Source organism: Phragmites australis, chromosome 5 (assembly GCF_958298935.1).
Source record: "Phragmites australis chromosome 5, lpPhrAust1.1, whole genome shotgun sequence".
NCBI lineage: Eukaryota > Viridiplantae > Streptophyta > Magnoliopsida > Poales > Poaceae > Phragmites > Phragmites australis.
In genome coordinates, this window is record NC_084925.1 from 29,309,661 (window position 1) to 29,333,130 (window position 23,470).

Consider the following 23,470-nt stretch of genomic DNA (forward strand, 5'->3'; position numbering starts at 1 on the left):
GTATCGGTAGCGTTTATACTCCGAAATTGTAATCACAATTACAGCAGCTACCAACACTATTTAGTACCTTATTGTACGTCACCCGGTGGATTCATCGTTTTTCCCGCAGAATGAAATCTGTCCAGATGATTCCAGAAGACTTCACCACTATTACTTGGTAGATAAAAGTCACCAGTAAACAAGTCAAGATCCATAGCCAATAAACAAGTCAAGATATAATAATTCAAAGAAGAAACCTTTCTGATTAGAAGGCTATTAATGTATAGGTGACGCCACGATGATACATTTAACCTTGGCTTTTTTGTGTTTCTAAGAAACAAAATAAGAAGAGAAAAACTGTATTGGTGCTGTTCACATACATACCAGCATCTCTACACATTACAAGTATAGCGATTTCTCAGAGTTGACCGGACTTTCTTCTTATTTCAACTCCCAGAGAACAATCAATATTACCTTAAGCCAAACTTTTGATGTCAAACGATATAAGCTTTTCATAGTCATTCTTGTTACACCCGTTTGTACGGCTATAAATATACTTTGAGTGACTCTCTTCCAGGAGCTTGATTATATGCTCCTCCAAATCCTCATCTTTGTGGCACCTTCGAATAGTATTCCTTTCGTCATTGGTGACAATGATGACCTCCTCTTTGTATGTTGCAAGCAAATTAGCCACAACAATGTTCATCTTGTACTTGTTCAGAGCCATATCTGCTTTCTGAACAAGAATGTCTGAATCTGTCTCAAGCTGCCATTTATTTTGCAAACAGTTGGACAAAGAATTGTTAGGTTGCATAAAGCAAACAGCTGTGTAGTAAAGGATATTATCACCCTTCCATGATATAAAAAATCTTCGGGCAAAACTAACCTTGAAAGATATACAGAAGGCCAGCGGGGCCCATTGGTTTCGCAACACTGAAAGCATTTTTGGAACCTGACTGAGCCTCATATCCAGAGGGCCTCCGGCTGACTGAATCTTATGTTTTGCCTGCAGAAGAATCAAATTCCCAGCTGATAATGTAAGGCAATCCCAGTAAAGAATGCTATCATAATGTTGGATTTCTTTATCTGACGTTTAACGCATTCAGGCAACACATCTCCACCTGATTAAATCATACCATGCTATCCCAAGGAACATAAAAGTCAGACACCGCTGCAGCAAGATAGAACATCCCGTGTAGACCCACAGAGCTCATCGATGCAGCCACCATCTTTAATAACTGTAACCAAATGTCGTGTAATGATTTTCAAATTATGATGTGAATATTATGTAACTCAAGCAATTGATCAGCGATGCAAGACCTGAAGATATTCAAATATTGTGGTGAATGGGAGTTTCAGCAGAGAGCCGCCTTCAATAGCCTGCGAGTAACTTGTCAGTCAATCTCTGTACATCAGTGTGCCACTTTCGATGAACAGCACATGCCATACCTTGCAATATTCCCCAATTGCTTTCTCTACAATCGCTGCATGCGATTCGGCCACTGATAAAAGAAACATAACAGAAGTTAAAACACTGTTGGTAAAAGTTTTTCTTTTGACCCGCACTTGGTGCTGTAAATTACCAACCTTGAACCTTTGATTCTGCATTGACATCAAAGAACTTGAGAAATGAATCGTCAGGCAGGAACCTACAGTAAGGCTGGCAACTCCCTCTGCACGCATGTGGATAGCCACATTGTATGTATTATTTCGCAGTGAAAATTACCCTCAAGTTATTTATGAAGAAGTCTTTTTTTTTGCAGTATGTAGATACTGAATAATTCACAAAAGTGAAGGCTTGCTACTTAGATTACCGTCGATGGACAAAGATTACTGCATAACCGGCCTTTAAGAAATACCTATATCATCAGAAGAAAAAGGAAATAAATGCATGAGTACATAAAGAAATAAATGCGTGAGTACATAAAACTTTTCTAGAACAGAAACATTTCATGGTACAAGTGCATTTAAGCCGCAAGTATCGCAATTCACAAGTCATCACAAGGCAAGTATCAGCTTCAAGCCAACATAGGCTTCTATACAAGTACGCATCAGAAATAAAGAAACATGCGAAGCATGATTGCTTATAAATACCAAAGGGAAAAGGCTTAGTTACTAAAAACGCAGAGTCAACAAGTAGTGAGAATTCAATATTTTAGATGCATAAAAGGTACAGTAAAGAATGCGGTAAGAAATTGTGGAGTTTCTTTTGTCCAATAGGGCGAAACCAAAATTTTGGTCACTAACCAATCCATGTCTGATGTTCCAAACCTCCCACTTTTTCATACTAATAAGTTCAAAATCTCAACCTCAGGCAAAAAATGATTACTCTGAGTACTTAAATTCAACCTACTAGACTACATTTTTAAAAGCAGGTAGACCACCAAATCCACTCCGTTCAGATATGCCTATGCCACAATAACAAAGTAACAATGTTTTGCACTACCGTTTCTACTACATATCGAGTGCATGTTTGGAGCGCAAGAATTTCACAAAAACATGTAGTTATAGCGAGTGATTGTCTCATAATTCCTTCAAAGAAATTCATCGTTCCAAATGGGGCTTGAAATCGTAATAATTTTGAAACACAGTCTCAAGCGGGTCCTACCGTCCTAGTGCACGTGCGCATGCTTACTGGACCAGCTAATAATCAGGACTTGCAAATGCAGATCCATGTAGTGTACTTACAATCTAGGAAGAAATATAATGTGTTGTGGCAAGGGAAAGTTAACACTGCAGTTCAACGGAGTGCCTGTGTGGTGTAAGGCCGAAGAGAGTACTAGAACAAAGCAGGACTAGCATGTGATAGAGAGGTGAAGAGGGCAAGAAATTACTCGGTGGACGCAGCGCCGCGGTGGCCGGAGCTGAAGTTGTCGATGTAGCGCACGCAGCGCTGCTCCAGCGGCACCGTCGTCCCGCCCGACGTCACGCACACGATCCGCCGCAGCCCGCCGCCCTCTGCACGCAGCGCAGAAACGAGTTAGCGCGCGGCCAAAAGGCTCGTCTACCTGCAGCCCCCAACCCAACCGTTCACGAGAGCGCGGAGTTACCTGAGGGGTGGGAGTTGCGCGCGATGAACTCCTGCACCGTCGCGGTGACGGCGCCGGCGTCGCGCAGCGGCGGCGCGGTGGCGAAGAAGGATTCCGGGTCCTCCGCCGCGACCATCGTGGTGTGGGGAGTTCACTGGCGGGGTTTGGTCCGGCGGTTTGAGGGAACGGCGAGAAGAGCAGGGGCGTATTTATACTACCCGCCCGCGGCCCGCGGTTGCTGTCTTCTACCCGGCTGACGTTATTCAACTCTTCCAACTTTCATCGGCAACATGTAAATTCAATCTAGACCTGAATTCGTGTTTGCCTCTAGTCCATCCTAAGTGCAATAGGAGCAGATATGGATAGATATAACTTATCCTATATTTTATCATGTATTTTTTCTTATAATATATATATATATATATATATATATATATATATATATATATATATATATATATATATATATAAGTTAGAACCGGACATTCCATTTGTACCCTCTAGTTGTTCCCAGCTAAAGTAATTGGCTATATATATTATAAACATAAAGATGTAGAAAAAAGAACTTTTTACTGTCCATAAAAAAAGTACTAATTCTTGGTACATCCTAAATATAGTAAAAAAAAGCTCAAAGTGCAACGAAACTGGGGCTCACCAAACTACTCTTTTGAGCTCTTGTCGAATGTTATGTAAACTGTACTCAAGCTCTTCAATCTACTCATTCCAGCTCTGGTTGAACAGGGCCGGTCCTGGAGCAGGGTGGGCGGGGTGACCGCCTCGGGCCCATAAAATCTAGGGTTCTAATCAGGTATGTATATATATTGGTCTGTTGCGTATCTACCAATTCAGTTCAAATCTGTATGTTGCACAGCCTGCTAGCAAGTAACAATTAAGTCTAAGTGAGTCTTCAAATCTACAAATAGTTTAAGGCATAACGTTATATTACTTAGTAATTTAACCTAGGCAAACCATAGATGGTGGATCATTTCCAAATTAACGAAGTATCATGCATAAGTCTGGTCGTGTAGTACTGCAGTCATGCCATCGTCGATCCTAGTCAAACCAATCTCAATTCCCAGCAGCAGCAACGATCACAATCTTCGCTCGCTCCCCTCTCCTCCTCTCGACATCTCCGTGTCTCTGTCCAAAACAACATGTCTACATCAGCTCACCTAACCCTCCTCCTCCCGAAGCTCAAGATCAATCATCCAAAATTGACGAATGTCTAATCCCTAACCTCGATCACGGTAAGGCATTATTCGCCTGCTCCCCTCCCCTCTTCTCCTCCTGATCGCCAGTATGCATGGTCCCCATGTTCAATCGAATTAAGGACTAATCCCTAACAAGATGATTTCGTTTATTTGATTCAATTCTTTTACAGCTTTGCACTAGTCATCAATTGTTGATGATTTCTTATTTCAATTTTTAGAATTGTTTGTACCCAATTATCATTGTGTGATAATATGGCATCTAGAAAGCACGTACCTAGCCGCGAAAAAAGGAAAGAAAAAAAAGAAACAAATGGATAGAGTCATAGAAAAGAGACCATGAAAAAAATGCTTAAAATATTATATTTACAATTGATATATAAATATTTTGATGTTTATATTAAATAGGGCTCTGTTTTAGTTTCGTCTCGAGTCACCGTAATATTAGGTTCGGCCCTGTTGTCGAATGTTGCATAAGCTGGCCTGGAGCCTGCACTGAAGCTTCTCAGGCTTAACGAGCCGAGTATAGATAGGGTTCAATTCATTCTAGTTGAGCTTGTGCTATTGGGCTTGGATAACAGAGCTTTCGCTCTTAAGATCCCTCGAGCGAAGATCATGTACCGCGAGCTCTCCCTCGACCCGGGTTTTAGCTTATGATTGACGCCACATGTATTATTTTGTTACCGACCTTACTCAAGCTTGATTGAGCCTTAGACTCGCTTGAGCTTGGCTAGTTGGCGAGCCTACTTAAACACGAAATTTCCTCGAAATTAAATATGCCACGGAGTTAAAATGTGGACACAAAACATATTAATTTTGGGAGGAAAAACAAACGACCGTTCATAAGCTGTTGGATGTTGATCGATTAGGCACGTATTACAAACATGACTTCAGAAAAACCTTTTCATAGAAGTATTTTTACAACCTGTTCGGCAGCATTAGAATACGCTATTTGAACTTGTAGCTAGGTCGGTCCCCATCTCAACTTGAATTGAACTCGCTGGATTTTTAAGATGGGGATAACTAATGAGAAAATTCCATGTATGCCACTAGACCTTAAACTTTTGTCTTACGTGCCATTAAAAAAAAGTTTCCTCTTCTGCCACTGATTAAGTTTTGCTCCCTTTCATGCCTTTTTCGCTGGATTTTTTTTTTAGTTCAGTTCACCATTAGAGGTAATTTTCTTGTCAGTTTTTTTAGATAATAACAAAAGTACCCCTAGTTTGCGCCGAGCGACACTGAGCTCGCTCGTCGGCAACAAACCAACAGTAGAAAACAGACGAGTTGTGGTAGGTCAGGCTCTGGAACCAAGGCAAGCTAGCCGGTTGTGGTGGTCTAACAGTTCGATCGCAGGAGCCAATGGCAGCCAAGAGCAGCGAGGCTTGTCAGGTGTAGCTACATATGGGCGTGTGGTGTGCTTCAAGCCAAATTGGTGTGCAGAGAGCACAATTGAGGTGCCAGGAGGCTCACCATGTGATGGTTCACAACAGCGAAGCACCAAGCTGGTGGGTTGACGGTGAATAACGGCGGCAGGAGGAGGGGTGCGAGAGCTCTCCGGTGATTGAGAGGTGGAGAGGAGCTGTTGGTTCTGCTTCTCCTCATTTGGTGATGGCGCACAAACAGGGAACTGAGCCAAGACCCACCGGAGGAGATCGGGCACGGTGCCAGTGTTGGCTGGAATTAAAGAAGAAATTATCGATCCCGACAAATACAACATGGGGATTTCGCGTAGAGAGAAGGGGAAAACTAGGGCGTCACAGGAGGAAGAAGAAAGTAGGCAAGGGCATAATGGTCTTTTCACATCTTAGGTTATGGCCATCAGGAAAAAATGTCATAGAAGGGTAATGAAGACTAAACCTGTGATAGAGAAGAGGACTCTAGATTACGGATGGCATATAAGAGTAAATTTTAGGGTCTAATAGTATATAAGAAATTTTCTAGTAGCTAATTAAGTGTGGTCCGGCACTCCAGCTCGTAACACGATTGCAGGTGGTACCAGAGATGAACAAACCAGCGAGGAGGCTTAGTAAATCAATTAAGCCATGTGAAAAACATCCGTGACCACGAGAAGGCTCGCTCGTGGCTGGCGTCGGCATTGCGGTGCCTTGAGTGTGCTCAACCCTGGAAGCCAACCACCTGGAGCCTCTATTAACTGCTAACTAACCATCCGAAGCTACCTTTTCTCCACGCGGAGGGGCCGAGCTATTTAAGCGACGCATTTTTGTAGGTCGCGGCAGGGTTGCCCGCCCGGGAATGGGGATGTCCTTAGCCTTTCTTTATCCATCAAGAGCCTGCGTTTCTGGTTGATCGAACCACACGGGCATGTGGATCGGTGGTTGGATGTAGCTCCTTCCTACCGGTCATGCATCAGCATCAGCCAGTACACGAACACGGGGTTGACGGCATCGTCTTTAATCTTCTGTTTGACTAGGGAGAAGTTTGGTATCAGTCCAGTGAACATTATTTCATATTGGAATAAAGTTTCCTTCGTCTTTTAAAAAAAGGAATCTGATGTAGCCATCGATTAGTTTAGCAGTGTGCTCTGTCACTTAGTCGTAGCAACGTCCAGTGCAAGTGGTAGTTGTGGAGTTAGACTATTCCAACCGTTTCTTTCCTTTTCGAGTCCAAAATTTCTTCCCAAAGAGATTCTCTTTCTAGATTTATTCCCTTCAAGTTTCTACACTCCAATAGCATTATCTTTCCTATTCACTTCCCTGACAGACTTTCAATATTGTATCATTTTCTCATAACTATCACGACACACACAATATGGTTACATATATGTGGTAAGTATACACCATACATGTATTTTTTTATGGGGACAAGAATGATCATTGTGCCTTGAGCCCAAACTTTTTCCGTCATCAATCTCTCTACCACTATCTTCTCTGTTTTGTTGTTTTCCAATTGGACGTACGCTACCCATTTCATGGCGGTAACCAATAATAAACCAACAATATGTACATGTGTTTCGTATATAAACGGTCTTATTTCCGAAACCGTATCGCCGCTAACTTCGTGTACAAGAATGTTCTCGTAGAAAGCAGGAACCACATGCGTGCTGGCTTCGTGGTCACGAGTCTTCCCATGGAAGTAATTAAGCACATGTCTGGTAGCTTGCAAGGAAAGCCAGGCACGAGTTACTTCCTCGAGAAGATTGCAGTCCCTGTAAAAGAGGCGGCCACCATAGTAGAGAGGCACAATTGCCTCCACATTCCACATTTACACAATGAGCTCATCTGCATCTAAAGATATGTTCTTGTTCTCATCAGACTTGAGCGACGAAGAGGACAAATTGATGTTGTTGCTCACCATCGAGGAGGAACAGCTTGCTGCCCAAGGTCGCAGCCATCAGCGTAGCTCCGTGCCAGGCCATGCGGTCATAGACCGTGGGCACCAGGAAGGTGCTGCCAGGCTATTTTGGGACTACTTCGCCAACAGCCCAGTGTATGGTGATACATTGTTCCGTCATAGGTGAGACCATCTTCCCTACTAAGCACATGTATAGGTTGTGATCCGTACTAACGACTGTTCACACTCTAAGGTTTCGGATGAGTCGGTCATTGTTCTTGAGAACTTCCACTGCTATGGAGCACAACGACCCATGGTTTCGGCAGAAGAGGGATGCCACTGGGAAGCTGGGCCTAAGCCCCCTCCAAAAGATGACAATTGTTATACGGCAACTAGCGTACGGAGTCAGTGCAGATGCAGTGGATGAGTATATTTGGATAGGGGGTAGCACAGCAATGCTCGTCCTGACAAAGTTTGTGCAAGCTATTGTCTTGCTTTTCTCCAATGAGTACCTCAACGCTCCGACTGCAAAGGATACTGCTCGACTATTAGCCATTGGCGAGCAGAGAGGGTTCCCCAGAATGCTGGGGAGCATCGACTGCATGCATTGGGTTTGGAAGAACTGCCCGAAAGCATGGCATGGCGCATATACCGGTCATATGCGCAAACCCTCCATAGTTTTGAAGGCAGTTGCATCGTATGATCTATGGATATGACATGTTTTCTTTGGAATGCCTAATAATCTGGACGATATAAATGTTTTGCACTGCTCTAACATTTTCAGTAGGCTCACGGACGGGACTGCGCCTCCTGTGTCGTACACCATTAACGGTAACACATATGACATAGGCTACTACCTAGGTGATGGAATTTACCCCAAATGGACGACCATAGTGAAGCCAATTTCAGCACCAAGGGTGAACAAGAGCATGCATTTCTCCGGCATACAAGTAGCAGTCCAGAAAGATGTTGAAGGTGCATTTGGTGTCTTGCAGTTGAGGTTCACCATAATTCGCGGCCCAACAAGTGTTTGGAATCAAAGCACGCTGCACAGCATTATGACCGCATGTGTCATAATGCACAATATGATCACTGAGGATGAGAGGGGCGGCGCCAATGTGGAGGAGGTGTACAACTATATGGGAGAGAAAGCGACAATGCATCGCGATCCAGACCAAGTCGTCCTCCGTACATCGAAGTCACTGAAGCAATCAAGAACCGAGCATTGCACCACCAACTGCGTGATGATCTCGTGGAGCATCTATGGAGTTATCATGGAGCACAGTAGATCGGTCATCACGTTCCATCTAGGACATGCATCGTCGTTGGCATGTCAGGCATCATAATGTAGTGTATCCTTATTGTTAGTTTTAGTTCTTGTCAATTGCTATTTGTATTGTTAATGCGTGAAGGATTTGTATTTTGTTATTGTGTACCTTCTTTGAGGAATTGCATGTCTGCAATGAAGAAGGCTTTCTCTGAACTTGATTTCCAGTGGAATGAACTAAGCTTATACAAACTACTAGCTTATTTAACTCTATTTGTGGCATGTTTGTAATCTTTGATCGATAATTGTCCTGTGCAATTTGTAAATCACAACCCATCTTCGAAAAAGCTTGTACAAACTACTAGCTTATTCTGTCAGTCATATGCACATTTGGAGAACATGTTGCCTGATGGCGTAAATCACAAATGCATATTCCCTCTCTGTTTTATTCAATAACAAAAATGATGGCTCAAATAAAGTAGCTTCAGTGAAACAAGGGACATTAACCAGATGCCCCAACCTTCTCTGCAATGATATCGATCAAGAAAGTAGCACGCAAATAAAATCAGGCAACATATATGCCTGCTTGCATCGAAGCAAATTCATCATCTGTTTGCTTGGTGCAAGTCCATACAACGAGCTAATCCACACACAGTTTGGAATCTAAATATTTGGAAAATATTACACATAGGTTGCTAGGACAAAGAGTTCTCGCAAATTCGGCAAAATCACATTGCAAAGAAGTGAAATAAGGGCGACTATAGGGTTTGCTCTGCGAGCTTCTATCGTGCCAGGATATCTTCCTGACTCTTCCTGTAGTAGTCTCTAAGGGGACCACTAACACTGTCCAAGTCAACCTTCATTATACGCTCGTCCTGATCATTTACTCGAACGGATGCCTGCATACGCATGATGGAAATCTGCTCCTTCTTTAACTCCACCATAAACTTCTTTGTTTCACAAATCTCAGCAAGGTGGTTTTCATACATCCCACCCGACACGGTAGGCAAAGATGTAGTGAGACATCCTCGGCGCCTGCCAGTGGGTGGATGGTGTCCGCATGTCAAACAAGCAAGAAGTACAAATATCTGCATCCGTTAATAATGTAAAGGAGATGCGAAACCATTAAAAAACATACATACCACAAACTGAATGAGAAAGGCCTTCGTCAGGCCATGCTTCTCGTTCGCTGGAAAAGGCCTGAATGGGGCTACGCCATCCATCTATTGAACGACGAAGAAACAGTCTAGTATCTCATCCCACTAGCCCACACCCACATCCCTAGCCCCAACAGCGGCACCCGCGCAAGACAGGCCCATCAGGAGCGAGACGTCCTCGAGCGTGGGCACCATCTCGTTATACGGGAGGTGGAACGTGTGCTCGGGATGCCACCTGTCGACAAGGGCCACGAGGAGGGCCCTGTTGTAGCTGAACCGCATCGCCGCCTCCGAGGCCCCCACCAAGGCATCCACCTCCACAAACCGACACAGCGGAAGTAGGCTACCAGCACGCAACCTGCAAGCATAGTACAGTTAGCGACCAATATCGTGTCTAAATCTATATGGAATCGTAAATTCAAAATTAACAAACCTCGGGATCCAGCGCTCGTCAATCCTCGTTAGCTCATCCGGCACACAAGGTTGAGGTACTGGGAGTTCCTCACCCTGCACAGCGAGGCGGTACGAACGGTGCCCGACGTCGATCTGGGGATCGAGCAGCTCTGACTACGACATACCTGCATGTTCACAAGTTAGTTGCATTTTTATATGCAAAAAAAAAAAAACAAAGAGTAAGAAGTGTCGACTGGTCTTTATTTATGGGAACTGAACGAGTAAGCGTCTAGCATATAACATGATATAATACATTGTTCAAATGGTACATAAATATGTGAACAAATCATAACATAACATATTACAACCTTGAACATTGTGACTGTCTTGGCACTAACACAGTAAAGTACAATGGTGTGCACATAAATATCCATCACACACGAAATTACAACATTAATCAATCTCAATGAGCCGACGAAGCCGATGATCGATGACTACGAGGACGTCTCCCATCTCCAGCAGACCCGGACGGGCCTGCTTCCGCGTGGTTCACATTTGGGACACCAACGGTGTATTTCTTGTAAGTGTATCCTGTTCTGTTGCGCTTGCTGCACCGTTTCACGTGACGTCCAGTTTCTGCTTCATCCATGTCATTACAGAGCCTCGTAGTTTTCGCCGCCCCTTCTTATGCTTCATCTTGTCGAGATCCGGTACAACCAAAGCATCGGGCCCAGGTTCCTTCGTGAAAGAACCATAAATCTCGAAACCATAGACCTCATGGTTCCAGGTGTCGAGCAGAGCTTCCTTCTTGAAGTAGTCACAGACGAACCTCTGAGTCCTCAGTCCCGTCTCAGCACACGTGGAAATCACATGGGAGCATGGCTTATGCAGTAGCATCGTCTTGTAGCAGGTGCAAACGCACCTGTCATCGAAGATGGTGCACTCGTGGATAACTCTCTCACGCTTGCCCCCTTTTCTTCCTTTGTCCCTACATAGAGTTTCGTATATATGCTATGCATTTCTTATGGTCTTCACCTGGTGCATCTTTGTCTTCTCCAACTTGTCTTCTATGTACTTAGTCATCTTTGTCCCATAAATCATACTAACATTATTCAGCGTCGTGTGCGCTACTGCATAGCGGTCTCTGAAATACTCACAGGTCTCTTCAAGTATGAACTCTACAATCCCTACCAGCGGGAACCCCCTCACATCTTTCATCACCCAGTTGTAAACATCTGCTAAATTTGTAGTCATAATGACATATCTAGCCTCGTTTGTGTCATAGAGAAGAGCCTACTTCTCCTAGGGCTCATTCTCAATCCACTCACTAAATGACCTGGTAGATGACACGCTCCTCCACGTGATGCCAGCTTCATTGTCATTTAGTAGGGACTCAAGAGGTACTGGTACATCCTCCGCTCCCATCACGGGCCTCCCTGCATGCTCCTGTGTTTGCTTCTTCGTTAGCTCATCCAGTATCTTCCAAAGAGCATCAAACTTCCGCTATTGGTTCTGACCGCACAACCTCTTAAACATGTTCGTGAGGTTCTTATTTTTTAATTTGTGAAAGAAGTTTGTACCCAAATGCCTCATACACCACCTACTCTGCAGGTCTGGCCACACAGATCCAATCAAGCTATCGTCTGTTCTATTTTGTAGATCCAAAATTGCCTTGAGTATCCCAGCATGCCGGTCATGTATAATGCACACGTTCGGCCGAGCACCAACAATTATCATCCTCACATGGTACAGAAACCAATACCAATTATTGTTGTTCCCACTCTCCACAAATGCAAAGGCCAATGATAGAACTTGATTGTTTTCATCAACCCCAATAGTAGTCAGGATCTGTCATGTGAACTTGCCAGTAAGAAAAATGTCGTCGATGCACAGGATAGGGTGATAATGCTTGAAAGCTTCGATACATGCCCCTATTGCGAAGAAACATCGCTTCAGGACGTACTTTCCAGGTTTGGACAGCAATGGGTACTTATTAATGTCGTAATACGTCATCGGGTTCCTTCGAGCAATAGTCTGCAGCTAATGTGGCAGATTCTCATACGACGCTTCATAGGTCCCGAACCTCATCTCAATTTTCTTCATCTTCGCCCTCCATGACTTGTTGTAGTTGAAAGTGTACTTGTACTCCTCCTCAATTTGCCTGATTATGGATCCTGGTTCGTAGTTCAGATTATCCACAATCTGGGCGTACATCACATTAGCGACAAAACTTGAGGTGATGTTCCTGTGGCTGCACTCAAGTTCGTCCATCATGCAAGTGTGTTTGACCATAATTGACACCTCCCAATAGTCAACCCACTTCCCCTTAAGCCATGCACCCGCCACGCACAACCCTCATTCGCGCACTTCACATCATATTCTTTCTTGCTTGACTTGACAACATAAAACTGCTGTCAAAGCGAGGTCACCCATTGAGTCACAGCATCCTTCATGATCTGACTGGTAGGATACCTAGCACCTTGGGTCATCTCATTCTGCATATACTCCTAGGCCACTAGATTCCCCTCATTCAACACAAGGTTGTTGAAGTTTGGATTGTTCCAATCCGCGAGAACTGGAACATCGTCCTCATCATCCGAGTTGTCATACTCAAGAGTTTCATCAGCCTGAATATCATCCCACTCTATCTGTTCAATTAGAGAAGGGATTCGTTCCCCCTCGTTTGTCTCACCGCTCAGTTCAGTCGGATAATCCGATGAATGTGCATCATCCGGATCGACATCTTCATCATACCCTTCCTCATCACCCTCCTCCTCCGTGTACGCTCCACCATGCATCTCCCCAACTTCCTCCTTATTATTCCATTGCACAAGCAACATAGGAGGCCAACCTCTATGCACAACATCATGCAGGTACCTCTTCCACAATTTATCTTCCCAGAGCGGGAACACCTTCCAGTACACACCTTCTCTATAACAGTTGCCGACAATGCTAATGGTTATCTCTTGAACCTCAGGTCTATTTTGAAACCTCGCATCAACTAGACATACAAATGTCCGATATTTTTTGCATTGGTCTAGATATACCCTTGTCTATTGACTTAAATACTGACAGTACTACCCCTTTCAGATCATATAAGATTTCACTATACCCGTAAAAAAATCCTAAACTGCTACATATCCGCCATACCTCGCAACCATCGACAAAAACTATGACATTATTGCGACATAACAGAAAGAATCATGTTAAACTATATCTACAATGCAAAATTAATTACAAGCGTAGCCCAACATGTAATTTATACTGCAACAACATATTCCCGATTCGCTACATCAAACACATCTAAATCCTACATCTATCATATCAACTATTACTACACTATGTCTAAATCCTACATCTAATACCTACAATATATCTAAATATTACTTCTAATTGCTAAAATATATGTATAAATATGATCTAATTGTTAAACTACATCTAACCCTAATTCTAAATCTAGATCTATATTTTATCCTACTTCCAGTGGCTATACTACCAAGTATGTAAAATAAAACCTAAATCTAACATCTAACCTATGTCATAACCTAGTACTAGTTACTATCCTATCGGGTTTGTAAAAAAAAAAAGAGAGCTTTTTTTCAGCAAGACTTCACCTCATAAATCTCCCTCCCCTCTCCTCCCCTCTCATCTCCTCTCCTCTCTCGGTTGAATGTATCAAATGAGACGCTAACGTCGGCAGGGCCGGCGCGATCGGCCTAAATACTCAAAAGGTTTCACCCGCTCCGCAGATGATACTTTTTGAGTGGGTCCGAGCGGCGTCGCAATCACAAATGTCTTGCCTATTCAACGAGCGAGAACTAACGAAGGAGACATTTCTCTCCCTAATTTTGAAATACGCTGCCAGTCAAAACCCATAAGGTGTTACTCGTTCAACGGATGAGATCTTATTATCGCATTGAACGAATGACGGTAGGTAGACATTATTATTTTTAGAACGGATATGTAATCTTAAAATATTTGGAAAAAATATTAAAAAAAATTCGCGGAGCGACTGCCTCCCGCGTGCGCGGAGGGAAACATGGCTAACGCACGGGTGCGCTCGCCTGGGCCCAACATGTGGGCTCAACTCGGTGTAGTTTTATATCGAGCAGGCCTTCTTTTTCCTTAGCTGGGCCAAATTTGGACAGAGCAGAACAACTGGAACTTGACAGGTCCTTTCGCTTTCGCTAAAAAAAGAGAGGTCTTTTTGTTTGGCTGTCTCATAAGTGGTTCTGCAAGCAAAAAGAAGAGCAAAGATCTGGTTTTGATTGGGTTAAAAAGAAGTGAAAAAAAAATGGGATCCGGGACAGGATTGGTATGAAGAAAATAAGAAGAGCTGATAGGGATGGGGAAAAAAAAGTTATTTCGGAGATCATTTTCAAACTTTTTCAAGATTATAGCAGTCAGAAACGATATATTGAAAAAACAAAAATAAAAATGAGAAAACTCTGTGAAATTTTTTTAGGTATTTTTGATCATTTTCGAATTCTTCCATTTTGGACTAGAAATTACCGTCTGAAATTCTCGTTTCTACTTCGCGTGGTCCATCTTAACTCGGGCACAGCCTACGACCCAACAGACAACAGGCCTCCAAGCTCTCACTCTCCCTGTCTAGCTACTCATTGTCTATTCGCTCAATCACTTGTGATAGGTTGAAGCTAAAATCCTAAAAAGACTTACCAAATACCTATCACTTAGCCCACAAGATGCAACATAAGAAGTTGCCACTGAATTGCTTGCTAGACATTCTTTTTAGTAGTACAGAAATAAGGTAACATGAGTTCAAGCTACGGTTCGGTGCTTTCGAACTTGAATTATTGATTACCAATTGATATCGGCATATTTCCGTCTCGAAATATCGTTTTTGGGTTTTCTTGTATTATCGACATCATATTTATTTCCGATATTATCATTATTGACTTCGTATTTTTCTTTAGAAAAAATGCGAATTGAAAATGGTTTAGGCTCTTCTAATAGTTTTCGTACCCAAGAGGCAGACATCTGGTTCTGATTGGGTTAAAAAAAAAAAATTAAAAAAGAAGGGATCCGGATTGGTTCGGGGCTTTGAACCCGACGTGAATCGAACACGCAACCTTCTGATCTGGAGTCAGACGCGCTACCATTGCGCCACGGATCCGGAGGTGGTAAGCTTCCTTAAGAATACGTACTAAATTAGTTACAAGGATTTTGCTAACACTTGGAGGATACGGACAGAGAAGTTCCCATCAGCACGAGGGGGCTGACGGAAGCCCAACCAAAAGTTCACATAGGACCAAAGAAATGAACTAGAGGCCTCAAAGGTTTCCACGCAATCCCTCCCCGCCACGAGGGCCCCACCGCCTCGCCTCGACCCAATCAACGGGCCCCAAGTCAGATGGCCTCATCCCCCGTGCCTCCCACGTGGCTCCTAGACCACCACCACCTCTCTCCCCTCCTCCCGCTTCTCCCCTCTCCCACCACCACTCACTCCTCCGCCTCCGCCTCCCGCTTCCATTCGGCCATTCCTTCCTCTACGGCTCTACCCGCACCCTAGCTAAGGCCCCCGCCATGTCCATCGTGGCCGCGGCGGCCTCCCTCGTCGCCTCCACCTCGCTCTCCGTCCCCGACCACCTCCGCCTCCGCCGCTTCCGCCTCCACCCCCGCCCCCCGCCGCCGCTCCCGCTCCCGCTTCGCTTCCGCCGGCGATCGCGGGGCCGCCTCGTGCGCGCCGTCCTCGAGGACCGCACCTCGCCGCCGCTGCCGCCGGCCGAGGAGGACGCGAAGCGCTACGGGCTCAACGGCAACGGGAGCGGCGGCGGCCTCGGGTACGACGATGCCGCCGTCGAGGCGTACCTCGTAGCCAACGGCAACGGCAACGGGAGAGGGAGCGGGAACGGCGCGGCGGTCAAGTCCGCGGCGTCGGAGACTGGGAGTAGCGCGGCCGTGGTTTCTGTCCTGCCGATGGAGGATGAGAGGAGAAGGAAGGAGAGGGTGGAGGAGATCGGTAGGGAGGACGCATGGTTCAAGCAGAATGGCGGGGAGCGCTTGCCGGAGGTGAGTTTTGTTTGCTTAGCATCTGCATACGTTCAGCTCCAGTTCTTTTTTTTTCCTTCGAAAACGAGTCCAGCTCCAGTTCTGAGTATGTCAATATATGTTCACGGGGTTTCGCCATTTTTAAGATGAGCAAGTGTTAACTGACACTTCGAATAAGCTGAAGTGTGGTATTGCATTGCTTGGACTAAAGCTAGAGCGCAGCTTGACTTGGGTGACATCAATGTAATGTGGGTCGGTGGGAACAAGTGCATTTGTGGTTTTACTATAGTTTGGATGAAGTTAAAGGAGTTAAGTATCGGCATCACGTTTCTTCAGAAAGTAGTAACATCATTCAGAGGCACTGGAACAAAATTGATGGGGCCTGCGAAAAAAACCAATAAGCTGGTCGGTTAGTTTATTGTGTCCGATTGAGTAGATGATATACGGACCCGCATTACTCTTGGCCTCTGAGGTTGGCACCATGATATCCCACGATGCATAATTTTGGTAACCATGATTTGCGTTAATACATATTGTTGTTCTTTTGCTATTAGCTGAAGAAAATAGCTGCGGTTTTGTGTCATTTACTGCTGCTTTTTTCCTCTTTGAGTTGAACAGCTAAATCTTGCAGGTGTCTGTTGCTCCTGGTGGACGCTGGAATCGGTTTAAAACTTATTCGACAATTCAAAGAACACTGGAAATATGGGGCTTTGTTTTTACATTTATATTCAAGGCTTGGCTCAACAACCAGAAGTTCACCTATAGAGGTTAGTAACTTAGCAGAACAAGAAAAATATACCCTATATCTAAGGTTATACACAGCCAAGTCTAGGCACATGGATTTTTTTAATCTTATCTACTTCATTAAATGTCCATCATTTTCGTTTACACTCTGTTGGGAAAGTTTCCATAACTTGTGAGTTGGGATCAATTTTTTTTTTTTCATATCAGGTTTAACTCAGCAACCAGGTGTAACCTTACTTTTTTATTTATTGCTGTGTTAATATGTGTTAGCAAAGAGATTGAAGAGGAGTGTTGGATTTATAATTTGTTTTCGTACTTATGAAAATAACAATAAATTCTTACATGGATTTTATGATGTATTGTACTCACAAGTACCTTTGGTACTAGCTGATCATAGCTGAAGAAGTTCATAAACATTTGTGAATACAGTTGAATAAAATCCTTCATTACAACAGCGTTATAACATATCAGTCAACACGCTGGATGTGTATCTCTTACACAACGTTGTTCATAGATGTTTGAATTTTCCTATATGTTTTGTACATGAGTATAATACATTCTTTGGCATTGAAGAATTACCTAGATGTTTACTTCAAAAGTGTACTTTAACTAAACATCTAACACAACTTTTGCAGGGGGGATGACGGAAGAGAAAAAGAGAATGAGGAGGAAAGTTCTCGCCAAGTGGCTGAAGGAGAGTATTTTGAGATTAGGCCCCACGTTTATCAAAATAGGGCAACAATTCTCCACCAGAGTGGATATCCTTCCACAGGAATATGTGGATCAGTTATCTGAGTTACAGGTTTGTGTGTTGAACGTTATTTTGATTGTAGTCATGTTCTAAAATGCCTGGGGTGGCTATTTGTTAGGTGTAGATCTCCGGGGTCTTTGCTTGTTATAGGAATTGTGAACTCTCCTGTTAGAAAATAATTTGACTGCTCTCTAACAAATATGCATTAAAAATAGTTCAGTTTACTAGATCAGCCTAGTGGATAAGCAAACTTACCAGTCTTAGGTTGTCCACCGTACTTCGCTCTCGCAGATTAGCATTTATCAGTATCTCAGTACTCAATGTGAAGGAAAAAAATAGCTGTCTAGTGTGGCTGTTAAAAATTCCCTTGTTCTTTTTTTTTTCTATTTTCTTGCTAATTAACATCCCTTTTTTTATAACCCCTGTTATCATGAAATTATGGAACTGTCGCCTCTCTCGCAGGATCAAGTTCCTCCATTTCCTTCAGAGACAGCTTTAAAAATTGTTGAAGAAGAGCTAGGGGCATCTGTGAATGAGATATTTGATCGATTTGATTTTGAACCAATAGCTGCTGCTAGCCTCGGTAATGAACTCGCAGTCCCTTGAGATATATTTGTGAAAACGGACTAAAACTCGATTTTGGTAAGCAACTTGACACCATAATAATCTATCCCTTTTTCGCAGGCCAGGTTCATCGGGCACGCCTGAATGGACAAGAAGTTGTCATCAAAGTGCAAAGGCCTGGTCTGAAGGCGCTGTTTGATATTGACCTGAAGAATTTAAGGGTAAGTAATTTTAACATTTATATTCCTATAACATGATGTGGTTTTATTAGTGCTATCATTATTTATTAGAACAAAACTACAATTTTATGTCTGTTACCTACTTAAATATGAATTCAACTGAATCTGTTCTAGGTAATAGCTGAATACCTTCAGAAAATAGATCCAAAGTCAGATGGTGCCAAGAGAGACTGGGTTGCCATCTATGATGAGTGTGCATCTGTTTTATATCAGGTAACATAATTTTATAATTATTGCTATTGTCTTATATTTGACTACGTTTATCCTGTTGTTATCTCATGCTTGTCAAAGTTATGTTTCTGAAACGTCACCTGTGCTATGATAAGCCATTTTAAATAAACATATCATTTACATAGACATCTGACCTCAATGAAATTGTGAAAGTAATTACATCATTGGATAAATAGGCAGAGTTATCTGGGTTGTTAGCCTCAGGAATGGCTTGAGAGTTGAGAGATTGCGTATCTTGGTGTTGGCACTATTCTCTTTTAATAGTCCATTTCATCTTGTTCTCCCTGTCCCTGAGTTTTTCACGCCAATATATCTGTTAAGGTTATGATTGTAATTCTTTAGGTCATTCACTTGAATTTTGGTGTTTCTGCTGGCATAAAAGGGTGTTTTTGCATCAAATGGATTATTGATCATCTAATCAGCTCATAGTTGTTTTCAGGAAATAGACTATACGAAGGAAGCATTCAACGCTGGAAAATTTTCTGAAAACTTCAGAAATTTGGATTATGTGAAAGTTCCTGAAATTTACTGGGAGTATACTACACCTCAGGTTTCTTCTACATCGAAAAATCTAAAATAGATCCACAAGCAACATGGCATGGAAAATAAAGATTCAAGTCTCTTTTTCTCCGTTGCAGGTTTTAACCATGGAATATGTCCCAGGAATTAAAATTAACAGGATAAAGCAGTTAGATAAGTTAGGAGTCGATCGAAAAAGGTATGTATTGACAGTACTGTATGCTGGTCAGCCATGGCCTCAATTTCGGTGCTAACTGACATTGGCTGCTTCTGTTGCCACCGTGAATATCTTTCAGATTAGGCCGGTATGCTGTTGAGTCCTACCTGGAGCAGATCTTGTCCCATGGATTTTTCCATGCTGACCCGGTTAGTCCTACTGTGCATTGTCCACAAACACTGCTATAGTGTATATCCCATTATGGTTATTTCTCACTTTCACATCATTCCTATTCTTGCACTAGCCTGTTTTCAAATGAATCACAAATATGATATTGCACTAAAAAAACTGTATCTCTGAATTTATTAGATCTATTTGGTCAGAAGAAGTTTTGAGGTCTATGCTTTGTCATGTACCCTTTAGTGAGGTGCTAGCATGTGCATGCCTAGCTTGTTAAAAGTTCTCTAACCCTGGCAGCTTTACTATCTGCAAATCTATGTGCAATTGTGCATCAGCCGTAGACATAAAATTCAATACACTATTATCTCTGACACTACAAAATTCATGAGATTGAATAATCTTATTGTTTTCTAGTATCTCATATACATGCAGCTGTAACCTGTAATGCTCTGGTTAAAAGCTAATAATGATTTTCTTTACAGCATCCAGGAAATATCGCTGTTGATGATGTCAATGGTGGGAGGCTTATCTTTTACGACTTTGGAATGATGGGAAGGTTGCATATGATATTTTTGTTTCACATAAACTTCTATTTGAGAGGAAATCTGTGCTAGTTTTCTTTTCTTGAAGTAGCTACAGCATGGTTAATCTAATCTTCATTCTTCATACTTGCAGTATCAGTCCAAATATCCGGGAAGGATTGCTTGAAACATTCTATGGAGTTTATGAAAAGGATCCTGATAAAGTAAGTTTCTGTGGGCATATGGTCTGCAGACAATAGTTAGACCCTGTGAAGTTCTGGTGAACGCTGAATTTGGTATTCCTGCAGGTGCTTCAAGCAATGGTACAAATGGGTGTCCTTGTTCCTACTGGAGATATGACTGCTGTCAGAAGAACAGCTCAATTTTTCCTTGATAGGTAGCTACCTTTTTCTGAGAAGATGTTCTCTCGTAGTTACTTGCACACAGAATTTGAAAGAACTGGAAGTAGAGGAATAATTTTGGGCTTGGATTATTCAGGGAGCCCTGGGGGCTATATATAGTATAATATACAGATGGAGTTTATCTCTAACTCCAGGTCTATATCGAAGTCAAGTCTATCTCTAATAGTAAGAGATCTATCTGTACTTGAGATGAGCCATGAAGCTTAGCTTACTCTGTTCTGATTATCTATTTTATAGCTTTGAAGAGCGTCTGGCAGCACAAAGGAAAGAGAGAGAGATGGCAACTTCAGAACTCGGATTTAAAAAGCAATTAAGTAAGGAGGAGAAGTTTGAAAAGAAGAAGCAGAGGCTTGCAGCAATTGGTAATGGATCAATTGTTTCTACAACCTATCAAAGAACATGATAGATGGAGACATGCCAGGGTGTATGAAATTCTACTAATTTCCTTTGTGTTAACTCGAATTAAATTTTGCAGGAGAGGATCTTTTGTCAATTGCTGCTGATCAACCATTTCGGTTTCCTGCCACTTTTACTTTTGTGGTCAGAGCATTCTCAGGTCTGAATATCTGATAACTCCAGATGTTTTTCAAGAAAATTATTTTATCATACTCTCATGGTTCCTCATGCTTTCTCCATTCTGTGCAGTTCTAGATGGTATTGGGAAAGGCCTCGATCCTAGGTTTGATATTACAGAGATTGCTAAGCCGTAAGCACACTGTCTCCATTACTAGCATTTCATACTGTTTTTTCAAGTAAACGCAAAGCTTGCACATCTGCGTGCATTGCATACTCTTAATTGGCTAAAAGTTTTCTACTCTGGGTCTGACTTGATACCTGTTAAACTTGCCAGATATGCCATGGAATTGCTGAGATTTAATGAAGCTGGTATTGAAGTAGCTATAAAGGCAAGTTTTTACCTTTGTTCAATACTTTTAACCTATCTATATGGTGGCACATCTCTCCGAACTGTGGACACTGAGTTTTAAGTGTTTTGATTTTATAATGCATCAGGATGCAAAGAAGAGATGGGAAAGGCAGTCCCGTGCATTTTACAATTTGTTCCGCCAACCTGACAGAGTTGAAAAGCTTGCACAAATCATTGAACGTTTGGTAAGTACAGCATTTTTGATACAGTATTCTGTGGTTTACTGGTGTTATTTGCATATGGCCTTTTGAGGTAAGTGTGTGTCATTGAGATGGGCTGCTTTTTTTACAGGAGCAAGGTGATCTCAAGCTTCGTGTCAGAACATTGGAGTCAGAAAGAGCATTCCAAAGAGTTGCCGCTGTGCAGAAAACAATTGGATATGTGAGTTCAGAATTATCTCAATTATTCATGAATCATTTCACTTTTTGCTGTTACTTCACGCTGAGCCATGAAGAGAACAGGGCAAAATTGTGTGCTTGATCAAGTGGAACAGCCCGTATATCATGAAATTGTTTTATTTATTTGAATAAATGCATTTATTCTTTCTAGTTGAAGTTCCATATCATCATAATCTGTGCTAGACGATGTAATGATAAGGGTTAATAAAGCTTTCATTATGAAAAAATCATAATCTGCTAAAACGACGTTCTTTTGTCTTCCAGGGAATTGCTGCAGGTAGTTTGGTAAACCTTGCTACCGTTTTGTACTTCAATTCGATCCGGGTGAGTTTCCAAACAAACTGGAGTATACCTTTCACCAAATTACTAGCGCACATTTGTTTCACCCGACCTTCAATCAACCGTTGTAGGGACCAGCAACCGCTGCATACTCTCTTTGTGCGTTCTTCGGGCTACAAGTTCTGGTCGGTCTTCTCAAGGTGAAGAAACTGGATCAACAGGAGAGATTGATAACCGGCACTGCCTGAGCTCTGAGTTCTTCGTCAACCGGTGAGAATTGACCATCATTTTTCAGTGTTGTCCATGGTCGTCACCGACTCACCGTCTCCTTTTTTTTTGTTTCTCTTTTGCCCAATTTTACCCCCACGTGATGTAGGATAACCACCGGTGTATGATAGCTGTATGTAGATGCAGTGTAACAGATAAAGATGTACATAGTGTATAATACAAATTTTTTTTGCATGTACCATTACCTTCAGTGGTGTACCAGATACAAAGATTTTGTTTCATATGATAATTCAGGGTGATCGATTTGGTGGTTTCATTCAATGTCCTGAGTAAGAGACGTGGTGATGCGTTTCAAGCGCAAGGATTCACGGCTCGCCGACAGACTAAGTGACGCGTTGAGATTGCTTCTTAATTTCGTGCGTCAGTAAAATCATGCAGCCGAGAGGGAGACGGGAGGGGCCCATGTATTATGTGTATGTGTGCTTTGATGGCTTGATCCTCATGAGGCCAGTGGCGGGCTTGGTCCGGAAGTGTCGGACTCGTCTGATGTAATGTTAGAGAGCAGTTATCGTTGATATGTGGACTAAAGAGTCCATATATCAGTGACAACTGAACCGGTTCCGTCCAGAAGGAGGTCTTTGGATCCCTGAGTCGAGTTCTTCGGAGAATGTGTCTTGATATCTTCGGAGTCGAGTCATTCGGATGACGTGCCTTCATGACCGAGGGTCCTTAAGAAACCCGGCCTCGAATCCACATAGCAGGAGAGATATCTCCAACAGGTATCCAACTTCATTGCAGGATTTCTCAATAAATTGGCTAGGGTCATCTTCTATGGAGAGAAATAGGCTAGTTATGTTTGGTTTGGGAGCTGTATGCTGGTCACTTTGGAGGGTGTCACGATCCCGATCGACGCAGAAGCACAGCAAATCGACATGCTCAGTGAATGGATTAAGCAACCAATCCGGTACACAGTGCA

General features: G+C 42.8%; 3 protein-coding genes and 1 non-coding gene across 6 annotated transcripts; 2 read left to right on the top strand and 2 right to left on the bottom strand.

The window, feature by feature from the left end:
- Nucleotides 1-216: 216 nt before the first annotated feature.
- LOC133919143 (phosphopantothenate--cysteine ligase 1-like) lies at nt 217-3,299 on the bottom strand. The gene is made up of 9 exons (XM_062363422.1): nt 3,030-3,299; nt 2,814-2,937; nt 1,794-1,838; nt 1,567-1,652; nt 1,429-1,481; nt 1,300-1,359; nt 1,116-1,217; nt 866-985; nt 217-745 (listed from the first exon to the last, which is right to left on the bottom strand). Exons 1-9 carry the CDS (start codon nt 3,142-3,144, stop codon nt 455-457), a joined length of 996 nt encoding a protein of 331 aa, XP_062219406.1. The 5' UTR covers nt 3,145-3,299; the 3' UTR covers nt 217-454.
- A 4,146-nt stretch (nt 3,300-7,445) lies between these two features.
- LOC133917930 (uncharacterized) lies at nt 7,446-8,853 on the top strand. The gene is made up of 3 exons (XM_062361742.1): nt 7,446-7,690; nt 7,761-8,204; nt 8,292-8,853. The coding sequence occupies exons 1-3, from the start codon at nt 7,446-7,448 to the stop codon at nt 8,851-8,853; spliced, it is 1,251 nt and encodes a 416-aa protein (XP_062217726.1).
- Nucleotides 8,854-15,389: 6,536 nt separating this feature from the next.
- On the bottom strand, nt 15,390-15,461 carry TRNAW-CCA (transfer RNA tryptophan (anticodon CCA)). The gene has a single exon. It is a non-coding gene; the product is annotated as a tRNA-Trp (tRNA).
- Nucleotides 15,462-15,763: 302 nt separating this feature from the next.
- Nucleotides 15,764-22,810, top strand: LOC133919144 (protein ACTIVITY OF BC1 COMPLEX KINASE 8, chloroplastic-like). Of its 3 annotated transcripts, none has more exons than XM_062363424.1 (21): nt 15,764-16,357; nt 16,968-17,103; nt 17,716-17,882; nt 18,294-18,414; nt 18,516-18,616; nt 18,749-18,847; nt 19,305-19,415; nt 19,504-19,583; nt 19,681-19,750; nt 20,204-20,277; nt 20,397-20,466; nt 20,551-20,639; nt 20,902-21,026; nt 21,140-21,220; nt 21,310-21,370; nt 21,515-21,569; nt 21,676-21,774; nt 21,881-21,970; nt 22,252-22,311; nt 22,398-22,536; nt 22,643-22,810. In XM_062363424.1, the coding sequence occupies exons 1-20, from the start codon at nt 15,872-15,874 to the stop codon at nt 22,512-22,514; spliced, it is 2,292 nt and encodes a 763-aa protein (XP_062219408.1). In that variant the 5' UTR covers nt 15,764-15,871; the 3' UTR covers nt 22,515-22,536; nt 22,643-22,810. The 3 variants fall into 3 exon arrangements, with proteins under 3 accessions (XP_062219408.1, XP_062219409.1, XP_062219407.1); XM_062363425.1 differs by having other exon boundaries at nt 22,746-22,810; XM_062363423.1 differs by having other exon boundaries at nt 22,398-22,810.
- The last annotated feature ends 660 nt before the right edge of the window (nt 22,811-23,470 follow it).